Source organism: Perognathus longimembris, chromosome 24 (genome assembly GCF_023159225.1).
Source record: "Perognathus longimembris pacificus isolate PPM17 chromosome 24, ASM2315922v1, whole genome shotgun sequence".
Taxonomy (NCBI): domain Eukaryota; kingdom Metazoa; phylum Chordata; class Mammalia; order Rodentia; family Heteromyidae; genus Perognathus; species Perognathus longimembris.
In genome coordinates this window covers 31,658,790-31,681,373 of record NC_063184.1, presented here as the reverse complement: position 1 = coordinate 31,681,373, position 22,584 = coordinate 31,658,790, and the positions used below count along the sequence as shown (strand labels likewise).

At 50.1% G+C, this 22,584-nt stretch overlaps 1 protein-coding gene across 5 annotated transcripts; it reads left to right on the top strand.

The window, feature by feature from the left end:
* The first annotated feature begins 3,246 nt into the window (after positions 1 to 3,246).
* Scoc (short coiled-coil protein) lies at positions 3,247 to 21,873 on the top strand. Of its 5 annotated transcripts, none has more exons than XR_007209018.1 (5): positions 3,278 to 3,423; positions 16,448 to 16,516; positions 17,270 to 17,350; positions 19,583 to 19,779; positions 19,838 to 21,401. XR_007209018.1 is itself a non-coding variant. In XM_048333657.1 (4 exons), the coding sequence occupies exons 1-4, from the start codon at positions 3,345 to 3,347 to the stop codon at positions 21,667 to 21,669; spliced, it is 237 nt and encodes a 78-aa protein (XP_048189614.1). In that variant the 5' UTR covers positions 3,247 to 3,344; the 3' UTR covers positions 21,670 to 21,873. The 5 variants fall into 5 exon arrangements, 2 of the variants coding, with proteins under 2 accessions (XP_048189614.1, XP_048189613.1); XR_007209017.1 differs by having other exon boundaries at positions 17,267 to 17,350; XM_048333657.1 differs by lacking the exons at positions 19,583 to 19,779; positions 19,838 to 21,401 and adding an exon at positions 21,665 to 21,873 and having other exon boundaries at positions 3,247 to 3,423; positions 17,267 to 17,350.
* Positions 21,874 to 22,584: the final 711 nt, after the last annotated feature.

The window sequence follows — 22,584 nt, the reverse complement described above, 5'->3', positions numbered from 1 at the left end:
TTCGTGAGCCCCAATCTGCCATTAGCCTCCCGTCAGCCGGTGACAGACGCCCGGGACTGCACCCAGTTTTTCCTGTTGAGTCTGAGTCTTGGGTATTTTTCTGCCAGGCCAGCTTGGAACCTTGGTCCTTCTGATTTTAGTCTCCCATATGCCCAGGATTAGAGGTATGAGCTACCAGCATCGGGACTTCCTATTTCTTAATCATAAAGCAGACATATTTTAATAATTGGGGGCAACTGACTTTGAGGGTGTCAAGTTTAAAAAATTTTATGTAGTTACTTAATCTCAATAGAGGGAAAAAAATTAAAAACTTTTTTTTTGTACCTTGCCCTCTTCGCTTTGTTTTCTGAGTAAAGCTAATGCTGTACCACTCACAACATTTTTGCTGATTAACTGGAGGTAAAGAAGCTAAGCTGGTTTGAGGTACCATCTTCAGATCTCAGCCTCTGGAGGAGCTAGGATTATAGGCGTGAGACACCAGCACCTAGCTTCATTTATTTCTTGTTTGTTTGTTTGTTTCTACTGTGGAAGAATCTCCTCTGATACATCAGGAGGAATTCTCCATCAATGAAGCTGGAATTGTGTTCCTACTTACCACCCGACTGCTTAAAGCTCACTGTTTATATACAGATTCCTGCCTTGACGTGGGCTATTAGCATATTAAAGTGTATTTACCAAAATTGAAGCCATGATTTGAAAGACATATAATTTAAATATCCATGAAAACTCAAACATGAATTCTTTGAAAACAGTGCAATTAAGGGGAAAAAAGTTAAAATGACACTCTTAGCTAAATTGGTTTTTTTTCCCCCTAATTTTCATTCATCGTGTAAGAGCTCTTAACATGAGATTAAGACAAATTTCTTGAACTTCTTGAACATTTCTAAGTGTGCCAGACGGCCTAGCTAACCCCAGACACAACTATGTGTGGCACACTGCTAGAAGCTCTTTATCTTGCAGAACAGAAACTCTGTAGCCATTTCCCCAGCTTCTGTGGCCATTTTAACTCTGATTCCGTGAATTTGACTCTTCTGAGCCTGGTGTATATGTGAAGCCTTGCAGCATTTGATGTACACGTGATAGAATATTATTCAGCCTTTAAAAAGAAGGTTAACCATCTCTGAAGGAGGCACAGTTGACTCCTGTTCATTCTATACAGATGGCAGACTAGTGTTCCACTGAATTTGAAATTGCAGATACATCATGAATTACAATAGTTACAAGCCGTTCATTCACACACAGTAAAGTTTATAATGTCCTTATATAATATGTATCCTTGATAGGGTAAACCTACCACTTCTCCCAGGTTTCCAGCTTTGTCAATCACTCAAATGATGTCGTGTCTACTAAGGAATCGATCTTTTCTTGTCTTTCCCATCCTTTAGCACCTGCCAGCCTGTGTTGTCTCTCGGCAGCCTTGCCCCTTCTCAACATAGAGTTGAAAAGGATTTATTTACTATGTTCAACGGGTTTTTGTGGTTCATCTACATTGTAGCTGTGTTAATATTTTGTCCCTGTACGTTGCTGAACAATATCCCTTTGAATGGATCGCAGTTTCTGTCTCCATTCATTCACTGCTGGGCATGTAATATTGTTTCTTATATTTGGATACTACATGCTGTGCTAAGATAAATGCCATGATTATGTTTCTGCGGGGACATGTTTTCATTTTCTTGGGCGTACACCTAAGTCTAGAATTGCTGGGTCCTATGGGAACTCTGTTTAACGTTTTCAAGAAGTGTCCACCTGTTCTTCCTGGTGGCCACTTCGCTTTCCACCCTTTCTGTGTTGCACAGAGACCCCTCGTCTCCATATCCCAAATCCACCCACCCTAACAGGTAAGACGTGGCCTCTCATTCTGGTTTTGATATTTTTATGTTCTGCTTCTTTCTTAGGCAGGGCTAGCATTTGAATTCAGGACCTGCAGTCACCGGGATGCGAGGCCCATTGTACTATGCCCACATGTTGGCCAAGAAGGCATCTTGTGGATTTGTCCAGGTGGCCTGGGACCGTCCTCATCCCAGCCTTTTACGTAGCTAGAATTATAGGCATGAGCTTCTAGCACCTAGCTTAGAGTTGCGTTGTTTTCCCCAGCTGGTTTCTTGGCCATTTTATCTCAGTGATGAAAACTAACACATCACGCCTTTCTCCTCCCTACCATTCACTCACACCCTTCTCTAAGCCCCTAGGACTTCCGGGTTTACAGGCTTGTTAATGACAATAAATCAAATCTCTTACTCTGACCTCGTTTTAAGTGCCCCCTTTCTGTTGGCCAGGTACTCTGTATTTGTAGAATGTAATTGAAAAATTAGGGGAATTTCATTCTAGTAAATTTAATTTTTAACACACAGGCTTTCCAACAGCTCACATCCATTTTGCTGGCTACATCGACAATGCACCGGGGTGAATCACATAATCTCATTCATCAAAGCACTTACTGCGGAACGTAGCATGTAGTAACTCGATGTTTATAACTTTAAAATGTTTCCACCAATTTGGAAGGTTCCCACCCTCCCCCCACCCCGCAAAGGAGTGACGATTTGACATTTCTAATATAGGGTGGGCTTTGTCTGTACACAGGGTAGACTAGAGAGGCAAGAAAACATAAACAGTCGTAAAGGGGCAGAAAGCGAGGCCCGTGCCCCTCCCCACGGGTCCAACTGCAGACAGAGGGGAGATTGCGTCCTCTCCTCAGACGGCTGTAGGGGCGGCGTTGGCACCGGGTTGGCAGTGGGTTCCGGTGAGCCGGGTGGATCGCCGCCCTTGTTTCTTTGCACACGTTTGCTCCTGTGTGATTATCATGGCGGTCAGCATTAATCAGTTTCCCTTGAGGGGCCAGGCTTCTTTCATCCAATCCTTTACAGCGGCCCGAGTGTCGAATGACACCCAAGTGACGCAGCTTGTCCTCAAGTGGCGCCAGCTCCTTGATCAAATCCTTCAGCAGTTTGTCGCCGGGCATTCGCTCCTCGATATGCGAATCATATCCATCAATGCCTTCTCCTCAGCCTCTCATCCAGATGCGTTTGTTTTGGTTTTGGGCAGCGGTGTCCTGAAGCAGCGCAGTCCAAACCAACTGGTAACCTGGGATTGACAGCGGGGTTGGGGTGTTGGAGGCGCAGCCCCAGGAGCAGGGCTGTAACTCTTTAACTAGATCGCATCACTTCCGGTTGTGAGGACACCTCCAGGTAAGAACGGGGCAGGTGGAAGGCAGGAACAGGTGGCCGGGCGGGGCCCCAAGCACCTGCCGGGCGCTCACTTAATGATTGAACAAGGCAGCCACGCGGCTCAACCGCAGCAGCTCTTGACCCTGTCTGCCTCACTGCCAGGGCTGAGAACTGAACAAGATGGAAGGTTCCAGCAAAGAGGAGGGAGAGGAGGAGGAGGAGAGCACATTTACCACCATTTCCCTAGCAGATGACACAGGTAAGGAAGAAACAGGGACGTTCTCAATGCTTGTTTCTTTTTAATTGAGCATTTGTTGCCTTTATGACACTAGTAGACATACTCACCGCAGAACACTTGAAAACTAGAGTTCCAGAAGCAGTTTTTAATTAAGAGCTGTTTTTCTTCTTCTTTTTAAATTAAGTGATAATTTTTAAGATTCCTGTGGCGTTCATTACATTGGCTTTTTAAATTTAATCAACAAACAAAACCTTTAAATGTTCCTTTCCTATAAGTTCAGGAAATACAGCCTCCAAATGAGTGCTAATCCTATGACTTTTAGTATCATACTTTATTCAGTTATAGTCCAATACTTTTCTACTTTATCAAAAAATACTATCATTTGTGAAAAACGATGTAGAATATTCTACAAGGAACTTGAAGCGTTCTTTTTGAAAACAAGGACAAAGTTTACTGAATTTAACAAAGGAAGAAGGAAAAGGTTTTTTTCTTTTCTAAGATTCGAATGGGAGGAATAAGTGTACCTCATTCAACATTTGAGAAAATAGTACTGAATTGTGCTATGTTAAGTGGAAGCACTTCAAATCTAAAGTGTGTGTGTGTGTGTGTGTGTGTGTGTGTGTGTGTGTAGGGTGATTTTTCTGCCCAGGTTCCTTCAGTACAATAATAGCAAGAAGCCAGCAAGACTGCAAGGAAGCCACGGGGGTTAGTGATTTTGATTAACAGCGAGCAGAGCATGAATATTTAACAACAAGTGCTCTCTCCTGCAGCTATGCTGCTCCAGTTGCTCTCTAAATGCTCAGATTCCGAAACGTGTCTTTCCCCGGCTTCGCCAGCTGGAGCCCAGCGACTGCCCAGCCCGGCACCAGCGTGCTGGGGTCTTCAAAAGGAAGACAAGTCATTGCACGCAGCCTTCCCAAAGGGAGGAAAGGCGCAGGTCCCAGGACTATGGAGGAAACGCAGTGCTGCTGTCCTTACACATCCCACCAGGGTATGAGACTCCCTGACAGAGCTGCTAAAGGCAGTGAAGAAAACAAAGATGGAGGGAAGCGAGTTTCTTAGCTGCTGGAAGGCGCCATAGCAAACCCCCCCCCCCCATACACTGTGGGCAAAGATGGTGCACCCAGGGCTTGCTGGTTGAGAACACAGCTCAGCCCACCATTTTTCTGCCCTGTCATATGGGCAGAGACGGCGGAAAAACCTTCGGTGGTGTTGAGCCCTTTCAAAAACCATTCTTATCTACTCTGAACCACGCCCTTAGATTTCAGACTTCATACACCTGCTCTCTTTTGTGACGAGAACACTGCAGCTCTGCCCTGTTGGTAATTCTACGTGTGTAATGTACTTTTATAGCAGGAGCCGCCACTATATACAGCAGATGCCTTGCATTTATTCTTCCTAACTGAAGTTTGCCATCCTTTCCACAACATCTCCCCCCATCTTCTACCCCCAACTGCTGGTCACCCCCATTTTGTTCTCTGTTCCAAAGAGTTGGACATTTTTCTAGATTCTGTCTGCAAGCGATATCTTGCTCCTCTCTCACAATCGGCTCAACCCCTGCTGCTTGTGGACTCGATCCTGAAAATGTCACTCAGATCTGCCTTTCTCCCTCCCTGCCCATGCTTGCGTGGTGAGAGCCACATGATCAATCCCATAAACCACAGCGCCAGCCTCTTGGCCATTTCAGTTCCTGCCTTTCCAGGTCTGCCCTCCGCTTCACCTTTCCTTCCCCAGTTAATTCCTACCGGTTCCGCTCTACAGCACTGGGGTGTGTGCATGCAAGTGCACACAAGTGTGCAAATGTGTGAGTGTGCCAATTGTGAAAGTGTGGCGATAAGAGCCTAGCCAACAGCCTTAACTTCTAGAAGACGGAGCCTGAGTATCATGTAGCTCATCCCACCTCACTGTCTGTGGCTCGCACAGCACCTGAAACGCCACGGTGGCCACTCAGTACTCGTTTGTTTTTGTTTTTTATTTTCGGCGCCAGTACTCGAGCTTGAACTCGGTGCCTGATGCTGTCCCTTGGCTTATTTTGCTCCAGGCTGGCGCTCTACCACTTGTACTGTAGGCTGGTGGACTGGAGACAAGTGTCTCGTGGGTTGCTTTGCTCTGCCTGGCTTTGTCCTGTGATCCTCAGGTCTCCGCATCCTTCGTACCTAGGATTACAGGCGTGAGCCCCCAGTGCCAAAGGACTCTGACTGCGTTTGTGTGTGGGCCCCGCAAAAGGCCCAGTAAGAACAGCACCTGCTGACGCCTCCTGGAGTCAGCCTTCCTACCTTGTTTCTACCTCCTTTGAGCCTGTTTGCTATTTTCACTGCAGGGTCAATCTAGCTCAGAAAGCATTGATTGAGCAACTACTTACATAGGTGAGGGGTCGACAGGGCCTGCTCACTGAAGCACCGGCACAGGTCCGTGTGGCAGGAAGGGCTTGAGCTAGGAGATGCCAGGATTCACATCTGTCCCACTGAGCAGTTATTTAATCTCCCTGCACCCCCGTCTCCTCCCGTTGCGTGATCATCACGAGAATGGGCCTCGGGGTCCCTTTGAAAGCGGAGATCGGGAGGGAAGGTTTGGGAGCGCGTGGTATCTTTATTTCCTCGGCTCCCTACTTCAAGGAGCGCAGGCGAAAGTTTTCTCAAAGGCTCCAAGGTGAGCATCCATCTGTTCCCATGGTAACGGCTGGGCCCTGTGGACCTGGTCCTCCGGGCCGGGAGGGAGGGACGGGTGGGCAGGCGGGGGGAGGCGGGCTTGGACCAGCTCTCTCCCGAAGAGCCTGGTGCTTTTCTGCTCCACACAAAGCCCCCCTGCCCTCCTCCTCCTCTGCGCCCTCCGGCCTTCCTCCCCCGCCCCCCTTGTGACTCCGCCTGCGTCCTGACTCGGCTTTGGAAAAGCGCTCCTCAGTCACAGTCAGAACCGCGTCTGGCTGCCTTTGGCATCGGCCAATTAGCCTCCACGGCCGGCTTGCAATGCATTTCCCAGACAAGCGGCGCCTTGTCGTGTGCTCTTCTGCAGGGCCGCGCTCTTGCACTGTGCAGAACAGATAACAGTCCCCTCTGGCACCTGCCGAAGCTGCCTGGGTCTGGAAGCTTCTTTCAGAGGACCATCTGCCGCGAACCCAGCCCGGCAGACCCGAGGCAGGCGGGGCTCCTTTCCATCTCACCCACCTAGAGAACGCGGGCTGGGTCAGGAAGGAAAGCCGGGAAGAGGCTGCCCCTTGCAGGAGTCTTGTCCCGGACAAGAACCGGTTACCGGCAGCACGACGCTCCCAGTGTCTGCCGTGGCCTGTCGGTCACCCTGCCGTTGGGAGGCGCACGTCGGAGGCTCCGTTGAAGCACCCGAGCCCGGTGAGACGGGCCAGGGTCACCCCCATTCACGCTGCATCTCCTTGTCACGCATCCGGCCAAGAATATCATTTTCAAAGATCAGCCAGATGGCCAGGGGCGCGCACCTGGAATCCTAGCTACTCAGGAAGTGGAGATCGACCTGAGGATCAAAGTTCAAAGCCAGCCCAGGCAGAAACGTCTGTGAGACTCTTATCTCTAATCAAGCAGTAAAAAGCCAGAAGTGGAGGTGTGCCTCCGGTAGGAGAACACCGGCCGCCTGGAGCGCGCAAGCCAAGAGCGTATCAGATCCTGAGTTCAGGCCCCAGTGCAGGCACCAAAGAAGCCAGCCCGAGAAGACAAATCTGAGAGACTCTTATTTCCAATTAACCAGCAAAAAGCTGGAAGTGAAGGTGTGGCTCGAGTGGAAAAGCACCAACCTTGAGCAAAAAAGCCAAGCAAGAGAGTAAGGCCCTAGTTCAAGCCCCCTGTACCAGCACAAAGCATATAGACAAACCTATAAATGTATATTTATATGCACATATACATGTATACACACGTATATCTACACCCATGTGTATGTATGCATATATGCACGTATGTGTATACACATGTACACACATGTATATCTGTATGTGTGTGTGTATTACTCAAAGGCTATTCAAGATTGTTCTCTGGTATGGTGGGAAATGATATTTTCAACAGAAACAAACCAATATTTTATGCCAGCAATGGGAGAATTTTCCACAGATCTTCAACTGGCAACTGGTGCTGGCATCGAGAGTACTTGTCGTTGGAAGCTGCAGAGAATTTACGCATTTACTAGGAACACCACCTTGGCCCCAGAGAAGTGCCTTAGACTTTACATGGGAGTTTCATAAAGAGGGGGCGGGGAGGGAGGTGGGGGAGGAGAGGGGAGAGGAGGAGGAGGAGGAAGAGGAGGTGGTGGAAAGCAGCTTCTGGAAGCTCCCGACACCAGTGCTGGGCACCTAATGTATTGTTCTTCCTAAAGAACACTTAACACTTCTTTCAGTTAGCTGAAATCAATCATCTAGCAAAATAAAAGAAACTAGTTTGAATAAACAAGCTTGGGAAATTGGAGTGCTGGGGCACACTAAAGGTTTTCCTGATCTAGACAATGCTCTAATTTTCTCATCATGGGAAAAGTATTAATATTGTGACTCTTCCTAGAACAGACAAACACATCCGCCCATCAGTTGTCAGCAATGGCCTTTTCTTTTTCAATAGATTAACAACAGGGAACAAAACCCATAAGTGTTAGAAGTGATCTTAATTTTATAGGAAATCTTCATGATTGTGTTTAGAATGAGTTTCCCAGCCTTACAGGTGAGTTGAATGTGGTTCACCTGGGCGCCTTTCTCTCGGGTCTGGTACCCACTGAGAAGGGAGCAAAGTGGCTGGACTTCAGTCTCACAAAGGCTCCCGTTGGGTTGGCTCTCTGGGTCTATTTCCCCTCCTGCCTGCCTGGCTCAGAGACTGACCTCCATGGAGACCGGTCAGACTAAACGAAGCAGCTTCCGTTGGGCTCTCCAACCTTAGAAATACAACGTATCATCCTAGAGATGATATGCATGGCACCTCAGAACCAAGGTGAGCAGAAACATGGTTTCAGGAAGGCAGGCTTTGCTTTTTTTTTTTTTTTCCTGCCAGTCCTGGGGCTTGGACTCAGGGCCTGAGCACTGTCCCTGGCTTCTTTTTGCTCAAGGCTAGCACTCTGCCACTTGAGCCACAGCGCCACTTCTGGCCGTTTTCTGTATATGGGGTGCTGGGGAATCGAACCCAGGGCCTCATGTATACAAGGCAAGCACTCTTGCCAGTAGGCCATATCCCCGACCCTCAGGCTTTGCTTTCTGAGACTGATTTCGCAGTCATCGTGAATCCTCCACACTGTTCGCAAACAGCACCCGGTGGCCTGTGGGAATGGTCCCCCAGGACAGCACGCCTTCTTGCGGCTTTTGTTACCGTGGCCTGGCTCCCTTCCACCAGTCTCCTCAGGTTGCTCACAGTCCACAGCTGGCTCTTTTCAGCTCTTGTGACTTTTCTTCCAGTTAACCATTGTTCCCTTGTTTCTGTTTCTACACCACACACACACACACACACACACACACACACACACGAGTCAGCTTAATGACTCTGGCTCAGAGCATTTGCTGGGCGCATGCGTGCTTCCCGTGGCTGCATGAGGAAGCTTGTATGTTAATATAGCTTCTTCTTCTCCTACCCCTCCTCAGAATCTGCGCTAACCTTCTCCTAGCCGACAAAGGGCTCTGCGATTATTGGTTCTTCATATTGTGCTTCCAACTTCACTCTTGCTTACAAGGGTTTTTCTAACGTCTATTCAGCAAGCTCTAGTTGTAAAAATAATTATTTTTCGAAAACGATGTGTCTTTATAAAATTGTGAAATTCTAAATGACTTCAGTTTCTTGATATTGCAGTATCTCCGACTTTCCCAGTGGGTTTCTGTCCCTGCTGTTTGGAGCCCCTTAGCAGAGTGTTAAGAATGAGATTTCTATAAATGAAGTGATACGGATGTGTATTCTGAGTGGCTCTTCGGTGGGCAGGGAAATGTTGATCCTGGAACACTAAATTTCTCAGCCTATGCATCTCTATGAACTACTCAGCAATCAGTGTGGCACTCAGCGCCCAAAGAACGCACACACTTCAAGGAATTTCTCAAAGAACACTTCTTTTTTTTGCAGCCTATTTTTGCTAACACAGATATTAAGTCCTTTAATGGCCCATTTGGTAAGGTGAAACATCCTTTTTTTTTAAATAAGATGTAGCCACTGATTGTGAGAGGAATGGAATTCATAGCTAACTTATCTGGCAGGTTCCAATAGCAACAATGTTTCAGGATGTTGTTTTGAGAGGCAGAAGAGACAGCAGGTGTTGCAGCCGGATGATTTATCCCCATCATTCCAGGTCCTCACTGACAATTAAGAATCTGTTGGGTTCTTTGGAAACACTATATAGTTGTTAGGATACTTGTTACCATGGGGTGTGTGTGTGTGTGTGTGTGTGTGTGTGTGTGTGTGTGCGCTCGCGCGCGCACTGCTACTAAGGCTTGAACTCAGGACCTGGGTGCTGGCCCTTAGCGTTTCAGTTCAAGGCTAGCATGCTACACTTGGGCCAAACCTCTACTTCTAGCCTTTTGGTAGTTAATTAGAGATAAGCGCCTCTTGGGACTTTCCCGCCCTGGCTGGCTCTGAACCGGGATCCTCAGATCTCAACTTCTTGAGTAGTTTAGGATTGTCGGTGCAAGCCACCGGTGCCAAGTTGCCAGCCTTTAAAAAGAAAGAAAAAGAGAAAGAGACCATCCTAACAAGTCCAGCGAAGACGGTTGTTTTAAGTATGGGCATGCTAATTATTTAGTCACAGATGCCTTCGATGAGCGATGATCAAACAGCATCTGCTAAGCACGCGGAACACGGGAGGCGGGGGCTACGCACCAATCTTCCGTCCACGATCTCATCCAACCCTCGCCACTAGCCCCCATTCCTCATTCCCCATTCCTCAGGTTGAAAACAGGCTCCGAATGGCTGAGTGGCTTTTTCAGAGCAGGTGTTGGATTTTAGCCCTGGTCTTGGTGACTTCAAGGCCTTTATCAGTGACAACGCATCAGGATAAAAACCACTAGATAGATAGCACGGCCTCTTTCTTCTGACTAGGCAGAAGCAATAAGGTGCCCGCACTGCAGGTATTGAATAATGAAATATGGTCCTGTGGCTGCATTATAGGGTCGGTCCTTCAAAAATGTAATCACAGAAGCAGAGGGCAAGAGGAGCCCCAGAGATGCTAAAGCAATCCAGGACGTGCTCAGACAGGAAAGGCGAATCAAAAATTGTGTCTGTGTGGAGACTGCAAGCAGGTAAAAGTAATTTATGTATATAGACTTGGGTGGAAGAGAATCTGGGAAAATGTGTGAGGAGAGTATAGGTCGTTGGATTCCCATGGTGTTATATGTATATAATTAAAAAAAAAATCAGCCCTAGAGATTTTCTAAAACAATGCTTGTGGAAGCAAGGTATGGATCTGAATGTGGGTGTTGATTTTGAGATTACCAGTCCCTCGATCATGCGCGTCCATCTGCATTTTTTTGTGACATATGCAAACAAAAGTATCTCAGAGAATATAAAATATTGGAAGCGAGAAGCTCAGACATAGTACATGAGAGGCGGAAAAAGCGTGGAGAGGGCCGAGGGAAAGCGCGATAGCCGTGAATGCCACCTTCTCATTGTTTCTTGAATTTATATATATTTACTACATAAGACAGTCTCCAATTAAACAAAAATCAGAACTGCCTTCAAAAGAATTCTCCTTTATTCAGAATAATTTGAGAGCATCTTTAGATGGTCTGTGCTCAGGGACTTCCTCCTTCCAGCCTACCATCTATTTAACAAATCTCACCTTCCTCTCAAAACCCTTTCCAGTGTCATCCGCTGTCTTGGAAATACACCTTCCTGCTGAAAGACAATCAGACCTTGCGTTTGGTGGTCATGTCATTTTAGTCTTCTGCTGGGAGCAAAGCCTCAATCTTAACTTGATTTTCATAGGTCAAGTATGTGGGTACTTTTGAAGATTATAGTTATTACTTTTGCTAAGTGTTCTTATACTTGCGTTTATCCAGTGTTTCCTTATAATCCAAGAGCTAGGCAAGAAATTGCCTGGCATTGTGTTCTCTGTGTCATAGCAGATGCTATAGAACTTGTCTTTATCCATAAACATTAATCAGTGTGTACTTGGCTCGTTTTCCTCTAGTAACTACTAAGGATATTTGGGGGGAAGAAGGGAAGAGACTTTGAGACTATAGTATTCCATTTCACGTCGAACACTTGGTCTACTTATTTATATCAGCATGGACACGTGCGTTTCCAAGTTATGGATATTACTCCGTGTCTTTCTGGAGATGAGGAAGAGCTACATGGTGTCTTCAGATCTTTGAGATATAATTTTAATTTCTAAAATAGCATTTATGATACTATAACAACATTTTAATTAAGTGTGCACAGATTCTATTCCTGCTGCCTTGAATTATTCAAACTCCCCGTTAATTCATATTTCTTCTCCAGCTAAATCAGCCTCCAAATCTGATCTCCATCAGAGATAAGGTACAGTGATTGATCAAAGGAGGTTGAATACTCCTTTCTTCAATCATCTTTTTAACAGTGGTTTAAGTTGTGCCTGCTTTGTACTGGGCGCCAAGGCCAGACTGTGTGAATTCAGGGCCACTGGGTCACATTGTAAATTCAGGGTGCCTGGGTCTCAGGCTGGCTCCTCCTCTGATGAATGACTGGAAAGTGGACGAGGCTGCGCGCGCTTCTCTTGTCGCGTGACCAGGAGATGGGATGCTCGCCACACAGCGCAATTTCAAGGGTATGTTGGTGGTGTTGCTGGTGCCCTGATAAATGCCCGACAGAAGCAATCTGAGGTGGTAAGGTTGGTTCTGGCGTGGTTTCAAAGCTCTCATTCCACGGGCAGCAGGCTTAGGTCTGCGGCAGAGCAGAAATGTCACGGCTGGTTGGGTGGGGCAAAGATGCTCACCCTTGCCTGTGGTCAGAAGCTGAGCTGCAGCTGTCAATCAGAGCACCCACAGGGGCCTCTTTAGTTCGTGCTGGCTAAGTACCTCAGTTCTAAGATCACCGGGTAGACACTGTGTGGCCTTTTTGCCAGTAGGCTTAGAAGTCCTGTGATTCTTGGGAAGTGCCAATATCACACACACTAAGATCATCTGCTAGGTAGAAAATATTACTAAAGGATCAAATAAATCAGTAATACATGTGTGTGCATGAAGTGGAAGTTATTTTTGGCTTATGTAACTGTATTAAAGAAAAATCAATTACTAGCCGAGTGAGTAGTAGATTGATCTCTTATCCATTAACAACCTGCATTATTATTATTATTATTATTATTATTATTCAGGCTATTGAGAGATTAAAAGTGGATTTTGAAGCAATGTGGCCACCAGAGGTCAGCACTATACCATGTCAAAGAGGACAAATCTGATCCTGGCACTAACACACCCTTATCTATGGCCCTCTGTGGCATCCGCAGTGTCTTTTGCTTTACTACCAGCCTCTCCGCCTCCTCAGAAGCAGAGGTGACGCTGGGGCGCCATCCGCTGTCGCTCCGGTGTTGGTGCACAGGCCTGGTGCTCTGAGAGTGTTGGGAATCAGGAAAATCACTTCCTTTCTGCCTCTGGCTGGGAGGCACGGGGAACAGTGGTGATTTGATGGAAGGCCCTAGGAGCTAGGAGATGAGAAGACGGGGCCAGCACTCATGTTGGGTTTTTATGGCACAGAGAAGCCGAGAAACAGCAGGGAATCTTAGCAACCAGTTCCGGTACCAGCCTTGGTCTTGGGGCTTCCAGGCAGACGTTCTGCCCTGAAGGAATTTAAGTCATCAACACGGGATCTTTCTCTTCAGTTCCAACCCGTGCTTACACACCAAGCCAGGCAAATCTCCCTCAGCTATTCTTAGCCCCCCTCCCCTGCAGACTGGCCAGACACCACCGCCATCCCCACCGGTGTGGAGGGTTAGTGGCCTTGTGTATTTTCTATTAGAATAGACTATTCAACGGCTACTTGTTCATTTGTTTTGCTGTTGGTATGAGGGTTTGAACTCAGGGCTCGTCTCTTCGGCTTCTGACTTTCTGGTGGCTCATTGGAGACGAGTCTCATGGGCATTTCTGCTCTGGCTGGGGTCTTTTCTGGCTTCTGCTCAGCTTCCTAAGCGGATCAGGTTGATGGGTGTGAGAGGCCAGGGCCTTGACTTCCCAACAGCTCGCTTTAAAAAAAATGTAATCGTCACCATCAAGGTGGTGTACAGCCGCAACTACATGTACAGCCTCCTCTGGAGCTTTGCAAGGAAAAGATTAAATCAACGAAGCGCCTAGGGCAGCCCCGGTGGTGACGAGACGAATGGCTGCAGAGTGCACATTGATGCGCTTCGGGTCTGGGAACACACCTGGCCGCACTCCACAGTGGCCGAAGCGCCTTCCCGGAGCAAACACCCACCGTGCGGACGGCACCCCCCTCGGCGACTCGGGACAAGGGAGGAGGTGTTACATTCACGTGAGGGACGACAGTGAGGGGCAGCACCAGGCCAGGGCCGGAGCTGCGGCCCCGGCCGCAGAGCGCAGGCCGTGAGCTGAAGGGCAGCAGTGCGCGTGCGCGCGGGAGCCAGCTTTCCAAAGGGCAGCCCGCCCCTGTGCCGTGATTGGCTGCCTTTGCAGGGCCCGCCCACCCACCCCTCAGTCCTGATTGGGTGCCAGCGTCCTTTTGTCCAGGCAAAGGTGACTCCCTGAGCCCCGAGGGGGGGGGAGCTAGCGAGTGCGCAGGCGTGAGTTCGAGAGTCCGGATTGGCGGTTGCGGGGGCGGGGCGGGCGGGGCGGATGGGGCGTGGCTTCCTCTGCGCGCATGCCCGGTGGGTGAGGAGGGCGGAGCTGCCGGCGCTGGTCGGTCTGCTGGGATCCCGCCCCTCCCGGCCCCTCGGACGGTAGGTGCGGGAGGTCGGGGCGGGGCGGGGGTGGGGGGGGGGAGGGAGGCCTGGCCGGGGTCCCGCCGCGGGCCTGGCGGGCGAGGCGGGGTGCTGGGGCCCGGAGGGGCGGCCCGAGCGAGGCCTGCCGGTGGGTGGTGGGCCGCGGCCTGGGCCCCGCAGACCCCGCGCGTCCGCTCCTCCCGCTCTCCTCGGAGGCCCCGGAGCGGGGTCGGGGGGGGGGCGGCCGGGGCCCTGCGGGGCCGGGGTCCGTCACCGTCGCCGCCTCCGCCGCCCCGCGGTGGGACGGTGGGGGGCCGCTCGGGGCGCGCGGGGCCTGGCCCTCCGGAACCCGGATGAGGGGAGGGGCGCCCCGGTGGGGGGGACGAAGGGGGGGCGAGAGGGGCCGGGTCCCCGCCCGGCGGCCGGCCCCGCGATACGCCAGGTGCGGGCCTCAGACTGTGACGTAACAGTCTGCCCCCCCCGTCCCCCGGGCCCCCCCACCCCGCGCGCCGACCCGCCCCCCCCCCAGGAGCCCCAGCGACGCCCAGCCCGCCGGCCTGGCGCCCCGCGCAGCCCCGCGCACACGCACGCACGCACGCGCGCGCGCGCGCACACCCGTGGGCCCGGCAGAGCCTCGATCCCGCGCCATCTGCCGCACACCCACCCGGGGCCACGCAGCCCGGTGCACCGACGCCCGTCGTCGGTGTTGCTTAGTAGGAACACAAAGAAGTTGTTGGGGTTCAGGGGTTCGGCGGTGGGGCCCCCGATTGAGGTGAGCCTCCCCGCCCCCCAGAAGGTGAGTGGGAAAAGTGGGGGCCGTGTGGCTGGATTCGAGCTCCACGGGCTGGAGTCGGTGTTAATGCACGGGGGGGGGGGGGGGGGGCGGGGGATGGGGGACGAGACGGGGATGGCCCTCGCCCCGTGGGTGGGTGTCTCCTTGCGATCGTGAGTGAGCCCGATTCATCTCGGGCCCCGGTTCTTGTGATCCGCACCGGGGGTGGGGGAGGGCGGGGGGGGTGCTCTTCTACATTTCTTTTTGGGGTTCAAGTTAGAAGTACAAGGTTGAGGTGATAGCCGACACCCAGGGAGCACCGAGCCCCTGCGCACCCAGACCCAGGCCCATCCGTTGACCCCTCCACCAGGTGCCGGGCACCGAGAGCCTTGTCTTGTGTCTTAAGTAGCTGAGCCGGGATTTGAACCCAGGGCACCTGTGTCCATTTGAACCCAGTTGCTGTGCGAAGAGGAGGTACAAAAGAAAGTAGGGGTGTATTCGGTGGGATTGTAGATGCGGAAAAGGTAGTTTAAATGAATCTTGGCCTAGCATTGGCTACGCTTCCCCATCTTGATTCTCTTCCTGCTTTGTGCCTCCTGGATGTAAATGGTCAAAAGCAATTGCAGATTTTCTTCCATTATCCAACACGAGGTACACATTTACTTTGAGGTTTTTTGGGGGGAAGAAAAAGGAAGTTCTGATGTGAAGAATCGTAGGGTCATGCCCATTTCAGAGTCAGGATTGGATAAGCAGGGCCACCTTAGCACCCCAGGATTACCTTGAGGTGCTTGGGTCTGGACCCCCTTGTCGAATTTCCATGTGGACATCAGAGCAGAACACACAGGGGCCGGCACGTTTGACTTGGAGTTGATGTCACAGTGGCCCAGGTGAAGAGATTTCACGTTGCAGACTCAGCCTTCTACCCAGTACCCATACAGCACGGTGCAGACAGGGACTTTCCTTTGACATAAAGAACCCCGCATATGTTCTGTTCCTATAGGTACAATAATTTCATGTCTAAAGCTATGAGAGAGTCCACATATCTACAACAGTAGCATCTGTAATCAGATCATGATCCATTGTCACTTGTGGCGAGGTGGCAGTGCTGCTTCGGGCCAGAGCTTGGCACTGGGCCACCTCCTGCCGTTGGATGTGGTTGCCCGCATGCCCCCTGGGGGCAGTGGCAGCCCCGTCCCGGCCCCTGCCCTGGCCCCTGCGCAGGACCCTTGTCCTGCCTTGGTGCAGCATTTCTTTGATTAACAAAAAGCTCAATGTTTTCTTAGTGCTTCTCTTGTACACCATACGGTTCATGACCCTTTACCCATATTCCCCTCCCCAGAAGCAGCCAAGCATGTGGGAAGAGTTCCTGGTCCCCCGGTTTGATGAAATCGCCTCCTGAAACAGAGCGCGTGTTTTCTTGTTATACTGTGTCCGTGTTGCTCTCTCTGGTTGCAGACCATTCATCGGGGGTTTCTGGTCCCAGGCGCTGTTCGGCGGCCAGGATGATGAACGCGGACATGGACGGTGAGTCCTCTCCTCCTCCCCGGGTCCCCCTCCCCAGAGAATGCCAAAGGCACAGAAACCGCCTGCAGAGCTGGTCTGGCTGATGGATGGTCTCAAACCCCATCTGGTTTTAGGAAGGAGCCAATGCTACTTCCAGGCCCTCACCGCTGTTTTGTGGGGTTTGAACTCGGGGCCTCGGGCTTGCTAGGCAGGCACAGTAGCTTTGTGCCGTGTTTCCAGCGGTGTTTTTCACTAGTTATTTCCAGGGTAGGGCCTTGCTTCCTGCCCCAGCATCTGCCTGAGCCTTGATGCACTTTGTTGTAGGCCTCCTGTCGTTGAGGTGATCACAGGCACGCACTACCTGCTCCCCCTTCCCCTCTGTGGACACTTCTGTCCCTGCTGGCCCTGGGCCCTGGCCCCCCTATCTGGACAGACATGCACCCCTGCCTGCCGCTGTTGGGTTGGGGGTTAGGGGAGACTGGTTCACTTTGCTGCCCGGCCTGGCCTTGAACTGTGATCCTCCTGTTGACAGCCTCTCAAGTGGCTAGAGTCACAGTGGGCCTGCGCCGCTGGCACCCAGCCTTGGCATATCATCTATTTTATTTTTACCTTGGTGTCCCTCATCTTTCAAGTGCCAGTATAACTTGACAAACATCTGTACAAGTCAGTGAAGGTGATGAGTATAAAATGTTTTTGCAGACTTTTAAGTGCTACAGTCCACAAATGATACCTAATGTTAATTCGTAGTAAATATGAACCTTTTCATTCCAGCAGTTGATGCTGAAAATCAGGTGGAACTGGAGGAAAAAACACGACTTATTAATCAAGTGTTGGAACTCCAACACACCCTTGAAGGTTAGCGTGCATTTCGTACTTTTCATGAATGACACCCAGCTAACTGAAACTGTAAACGTTTATGCTGCTCAGTTTTGTCAGTCTGTATGCTTTTGAAACCCTCCATTTCAGGAGTTCCCCCTCCCCGCGTCTTCCTTCCCAGATGTAGCTTCCACTGGAGCTTTAAAAGGGCAGCTGGGCCTCTCACCGGAGGCCACCTGAACCGTAGGAGCTCAGCACGGGTAGCCACGCCCGCCACCCCCAAGGCCACCTGAACCATAGGAGCTCTGCACGGGTAGCCACGCCCACCACCCCTTAACCATAGGCGCTCTGCACGGGGAGCCACGCCCACCACCCCTTAACCATAGGAGCTCAGCACGGGGAGCCACGCCCACCACCCCCAAGGCCACCTGAACCATAGGAGCTCTGCACGGGTAGCCACGCCCACCACCCCTTAACCATAGGAGCTCTGCACGGGAGCCACGCCCACCACCCCAGGGTAGCCACGCCCACCACCCCTTAACCATAGGAGCTCAGCACGGGGAGCCACGCCCACCACCCCCAGGCCACCTGAACCATAGGAGCTCAACACGGGTAGCCACGCCCACCACCCCCAGGTCACCTGAACCATAGGAGCTCAACACGGGTAGCCACGCCCACCACCCCCAGGCCACCTGAACCATAGGAGCTCAGCACGGGTAGCCATGCCCACCGCCCCCAGGCCACCTGAACCATAGGAGCTCAACACGGGTAGCCACGCCCACCACCCCCATGGCCACCTGAACCATAGGAGCTCTGCACGGGGAGCCACGCCCACCACCCCCAGGCCACCTGAACCATAGGAGCTCAGCACGGGGAGCCACGCCCGCCACCCCTTAACCATAGCTCAGCAGGGGGAGCCACGCCCACCCACCCCCAGGTCACCTGAACCATAGGAGCTCAGCACGGGGAGCCACGCCCGCCACCCCCAAGGCCACCTGAACCTTAGGAGCTCAGCACGGGTAGCCACGCCCACCACCCCCTAAAGCTGATGTGAGAGAGGACAGGGATTGATCTGAGGCGCTGTGGTCTCTTCATTTTCTGAATGCCTTGCAGTGAATATTACAACCTAAGTGTGGGTACTCAATGAAGTTAAGAGGCTGCATTCGGGTCACCATGGGAACAGGGAGAAGTAGTTTACTATAACCTTCTAGTGGCTTCCCATTCGACAGGCAATGTGTGTGTGACTGCCCAGACGTCAGTCTGCCTCAGGCCCTCCCCCGCAGACCGTCTGACCGCCTGCTTGCTGTCCACCCACCCTGCTCAGGGGAAGCCCCCCCAGCCCCCTGAATTTTGAGTTTCTTCCCTGGTTGCATCTCCTGCCGTCTCTCATCAGGTTCCCCTTATCAGAACTGCTGCCTGGCGGGAGCAGCTTCTCTTGTGCTTCCTGGGACTGGACCTCATCTAGCATTTTCTTCCTCAGTCCCTCTCCTCTGCCCACACGCTGTATGTTTACTTAGTGTCGCCTGGGAACCCCACGCCGCGTCCCCTACCTGTGTGCTCACGCCCACACTCACATTCTTTTCTTCATTTTCTAGAACACTGCCTGACCCCATGGCCAGTCTGTGTTTCCTGGAGGTCGTTTGTTAAAGTTTGATCACTAGGACCTGTGCCTTTTGAGTTTTTAGCTGAAGTAACAAAGTGATTGATGGCTTGGAAACTTTTTTTGCCTATAATCCAGTACATGAGTTCACTTGCGGTAACCAACAACCTATTTAGATGTGCATCTTATTGTAAGGGCTTCACCGCTCATGTTGCTTAGGCATTTACACTTTGTAAGAAATCTGTTTTAAAACGGGCAGTCTCAGGGCAGGATATGGCCTAGTGGCAAGAGAGCTTGCCTCGTATACTTGAAGCCCTGGGTTCGATTCCCCAGCACCACATATACAGAAAACGGCCAGAAGTGGCGCTGTGGCTCAAGTGGCAGAGTGCTAGCCTTGAGCAAAAAGAAGCCAGGGACAGTGCTCAGGCCCTAAGTCCAAGCCCAAGGACTGGCACCAAAAAAAAATAAATAAATAGACAGTCAGTCTCCTTTAAGTGATCAGTGTCTACTGGCTTACACTGCTTCCTCCGCTTCCCGTAACCTTTCCAACCTGGAAGTAAAAACAGCAAATGTAAGAACTGTGCTCTCTCTCTGAATTAGTAAGCATTCTGAAATATGGAGTCACTGCCATCGTTTTCATTGATTTTGGCATTCCTCTTTTTTTCCTATAGATCTCTCAGCAAGAGTAGATGCAGTTAAGGAAGAAAATCTGAAGCTAAAATCAGAGAACCAAGTTCTTGGACAATATATAGAAAACCTCATGTCTGCTTCTAGTGTTTTCCAAACAACTGACACGAAAAGCAAAAGAAAGTAAGGGATTGAGTTCCCTTCTCGTTTATGGAATTGCTGCTTCTCTCTCTCTCTCTCTCTCTCTCTCTCTCTCTCTCTCTCTCTCTCTCTCTCTCTCTCTCTCTCTCTCTCCTCCCCTCCCTCCCTCCCTTTCCCTCTCTTCTTCCCTTCCCGCTCCCTCCTCCTCTTCTCCCTTTAAAACTTGGGTAGATTCCAAAAGTTACAGTACCTTTGTTTGTGGCTTCCTTGAATATTTATGAAGATAATGTCAAATCTAGGCAAAATTAACTACTTAACCGGAGACTTCATGAGTCTGTGTATTATGTTAGTCTAAGAAAATGTGCAGATGTATTGTAGAGACTTTATAATTAGAATTGCATATATTTATGAAACTTGAAAATGAATGTTTTATTGAATTTGCTTTGATATATAGGCTTAGCAATGTCTTTTTATTACACGCTTACTTAGTAAGATATACAAGCAAATAACCATGTTGTGAAAATGTGACCAAAATCATGTACTGAATGCACAGCTTTATGTCTGTACCCACCCGCCATTGTGTGCCTCTCCTCCATCTTCACCCCCGCTACTCCCCTCCTCCTAAGATGGGTTCCACATTTGTAAAAGTACTTGGGAATAGTAATCACCCTGACAGTCACCTGCTCCGTAACTCCTGAAGTTAACCAAACCCTTGCCTAAAGATTCTCAATTGTGCTTTCTAGTAACAGAACAGGACTGCCGGTTTCTCTTTAACCAGTTAAAAACAGATGGGGGCTACTAAGGGGATTTTAATTTGAAACTAAATTCTCAAGTTGAGATTTGTTTAAAAAATTGTTTTTGCACTAAATAAGCCACTTGGTATCTGAAAAGATAGGAATTTTGGTTATGTATCTATTAGAAGTAGAAAATCTTGGAGGAATAGAAATGGTAGAAAATAACATGATAAAAGTAGCAACCCACTCCAGATATTTTCACTCCAGACTCGTATTATCGCTGGCACAGAGCAGACCTTCTGGGGAATGAATGAATGAAAAAAATATATATATATATAAATATATATGAAAATGGATGACGTTTGACTGATCTTACAGAAGCCACATGCTATATACCAGCTCTAGGGTTTGGTTGCAAGGTTTATTCGTTGTACCCAGTCAATTGTTACCAAATTCCTTGAAGAGTGTATTAGTATTAGAATCATGAACGAGAGAGTTTTATATGTATAATTGGTAAACTCAGTATTTTTATCTCACCCTTTCTGTAAAGTCCACTAATTGGTTTGTAGACTTTTAGTCATTCTTTTAACAATTTTTAAAAATTCAGTTCATAGATTCCATTTGGTAAAGGAATCAATATCAGAGGTAATATTGATATTATACTAGGAAAGGAAATCCACTAATAGAGCTTGTGGTTATTAGATTTGAGCTACTTTAATCATGGGATAATCTTCTGTGTTAGTGTAAGATTTGATGAATGACTTTAACTATATGAAGATGTACTAGTCATACTGCAAACATTTTGCATCCCTTTTGTGACTTAATTTTACAAATATTTAAAATTGTGTCGCATTTCTGCTTTGCTGTTTAATAAAAAGTTGTTTCAGAGATTGTGTGCGTGTGTGCGTTATGTAGTTGCCTAAGTAAATGGGGCGTGCAAGGGCACGGGCGTATCAGGGTGGTTCAGTGTTACAGAAGGGCCATACCTTATTCCAGTAACTAGTTACTGTTAGAGAAGCAAACTGTCTACTGACAAATAGCACAGGAACGTTGAAGAGCTACCGCGGGAGAGGCCGGCTCCGCGGGGAAGGCGCTGTGTGCTTCAGGTTACAGTCCTGTCGCAGTAGACCCGGGACAGAACCAAGCGGAGCAGCTCCGCGCTCTGCCGAGGCTCTGGGGAACTCGGGGGAGACGCAGGGATGGCTTCCGGGATTTGCTTGACACCATCTGGAACCTTCACTGCTATTCCAGGTTGAGGTGCAGTTGGCTGTTCCCATCCTGTCATGTTCCTAACTGAACTTAGTTCACTCCCTTCTCTGCTTAGACCTGGGTAAGTTCTTTTTGTGACTTCACCAAAAGCCTCGTGGAGCCGGCCAGCCCACTTCTGCCTGATTCCGGCTGCCGTCCCCGGCTGCCCTCAGCGAAGGCGGCCAGGAAAGGCTGAAGTCCTTGTGCTGCCCAGAAGACGCTTCTTGCCCGGAACCCTGGTGGCTCTGAGCTTTCTGTCATGCAGGCGTCCTGTCTGGTCGAGGGAGGGGCAGCCCTTCTGAATCAGCTACGACACCGCCACCCTCGTCAGTGACCACCCACAGCAGGTCACTGCGCTCGTGGAGTACACGGCTCTGGGTGTCTCTGGGGCACTAGGAGTCGTGCCTGATCTCCTTCCTCAGTTGTGACACTCGACACAGACCACAACAGTAACGACAAGTGTTGGAATCGTGTTTAACAAGGCCTGCCTGCTGGTGCGTGGTGATTGGCGGGGAAACCACAATGTGACTCGTCATGCCAAGCGTCCTTCCAGAGGGAATCCTAGCGCGCGAGCGCCAGGGAGATGGTGGAGGCAGAGTCCTCCTGAGGGGTGTCCCACGGGACCCCGCACTTGCCATTCCAGCTACTCCAGAAGCATAGGTAGGATCGCGGTCCAAGGTCAGTCCAGGCCAAAGCAAGTGATCCTATCTGAACTGTAACCTGGGAGGTGTGAGAGTTCAAACCCCAGGACTGGAAAGAGGACACCATTCTGGAAACCTCTCTTGCCTTAAGAAAGCAATTGGCATCGAGGAGAGGTCACCAGAGCCAACCACACGGGCCCTGCGAGCTCCAGAACTGGGAAAGACAGGAGGGCGCAATCTAAATGTTGTGACCGGAGGTGGTGAAAAATGGGCCTTCCTTCT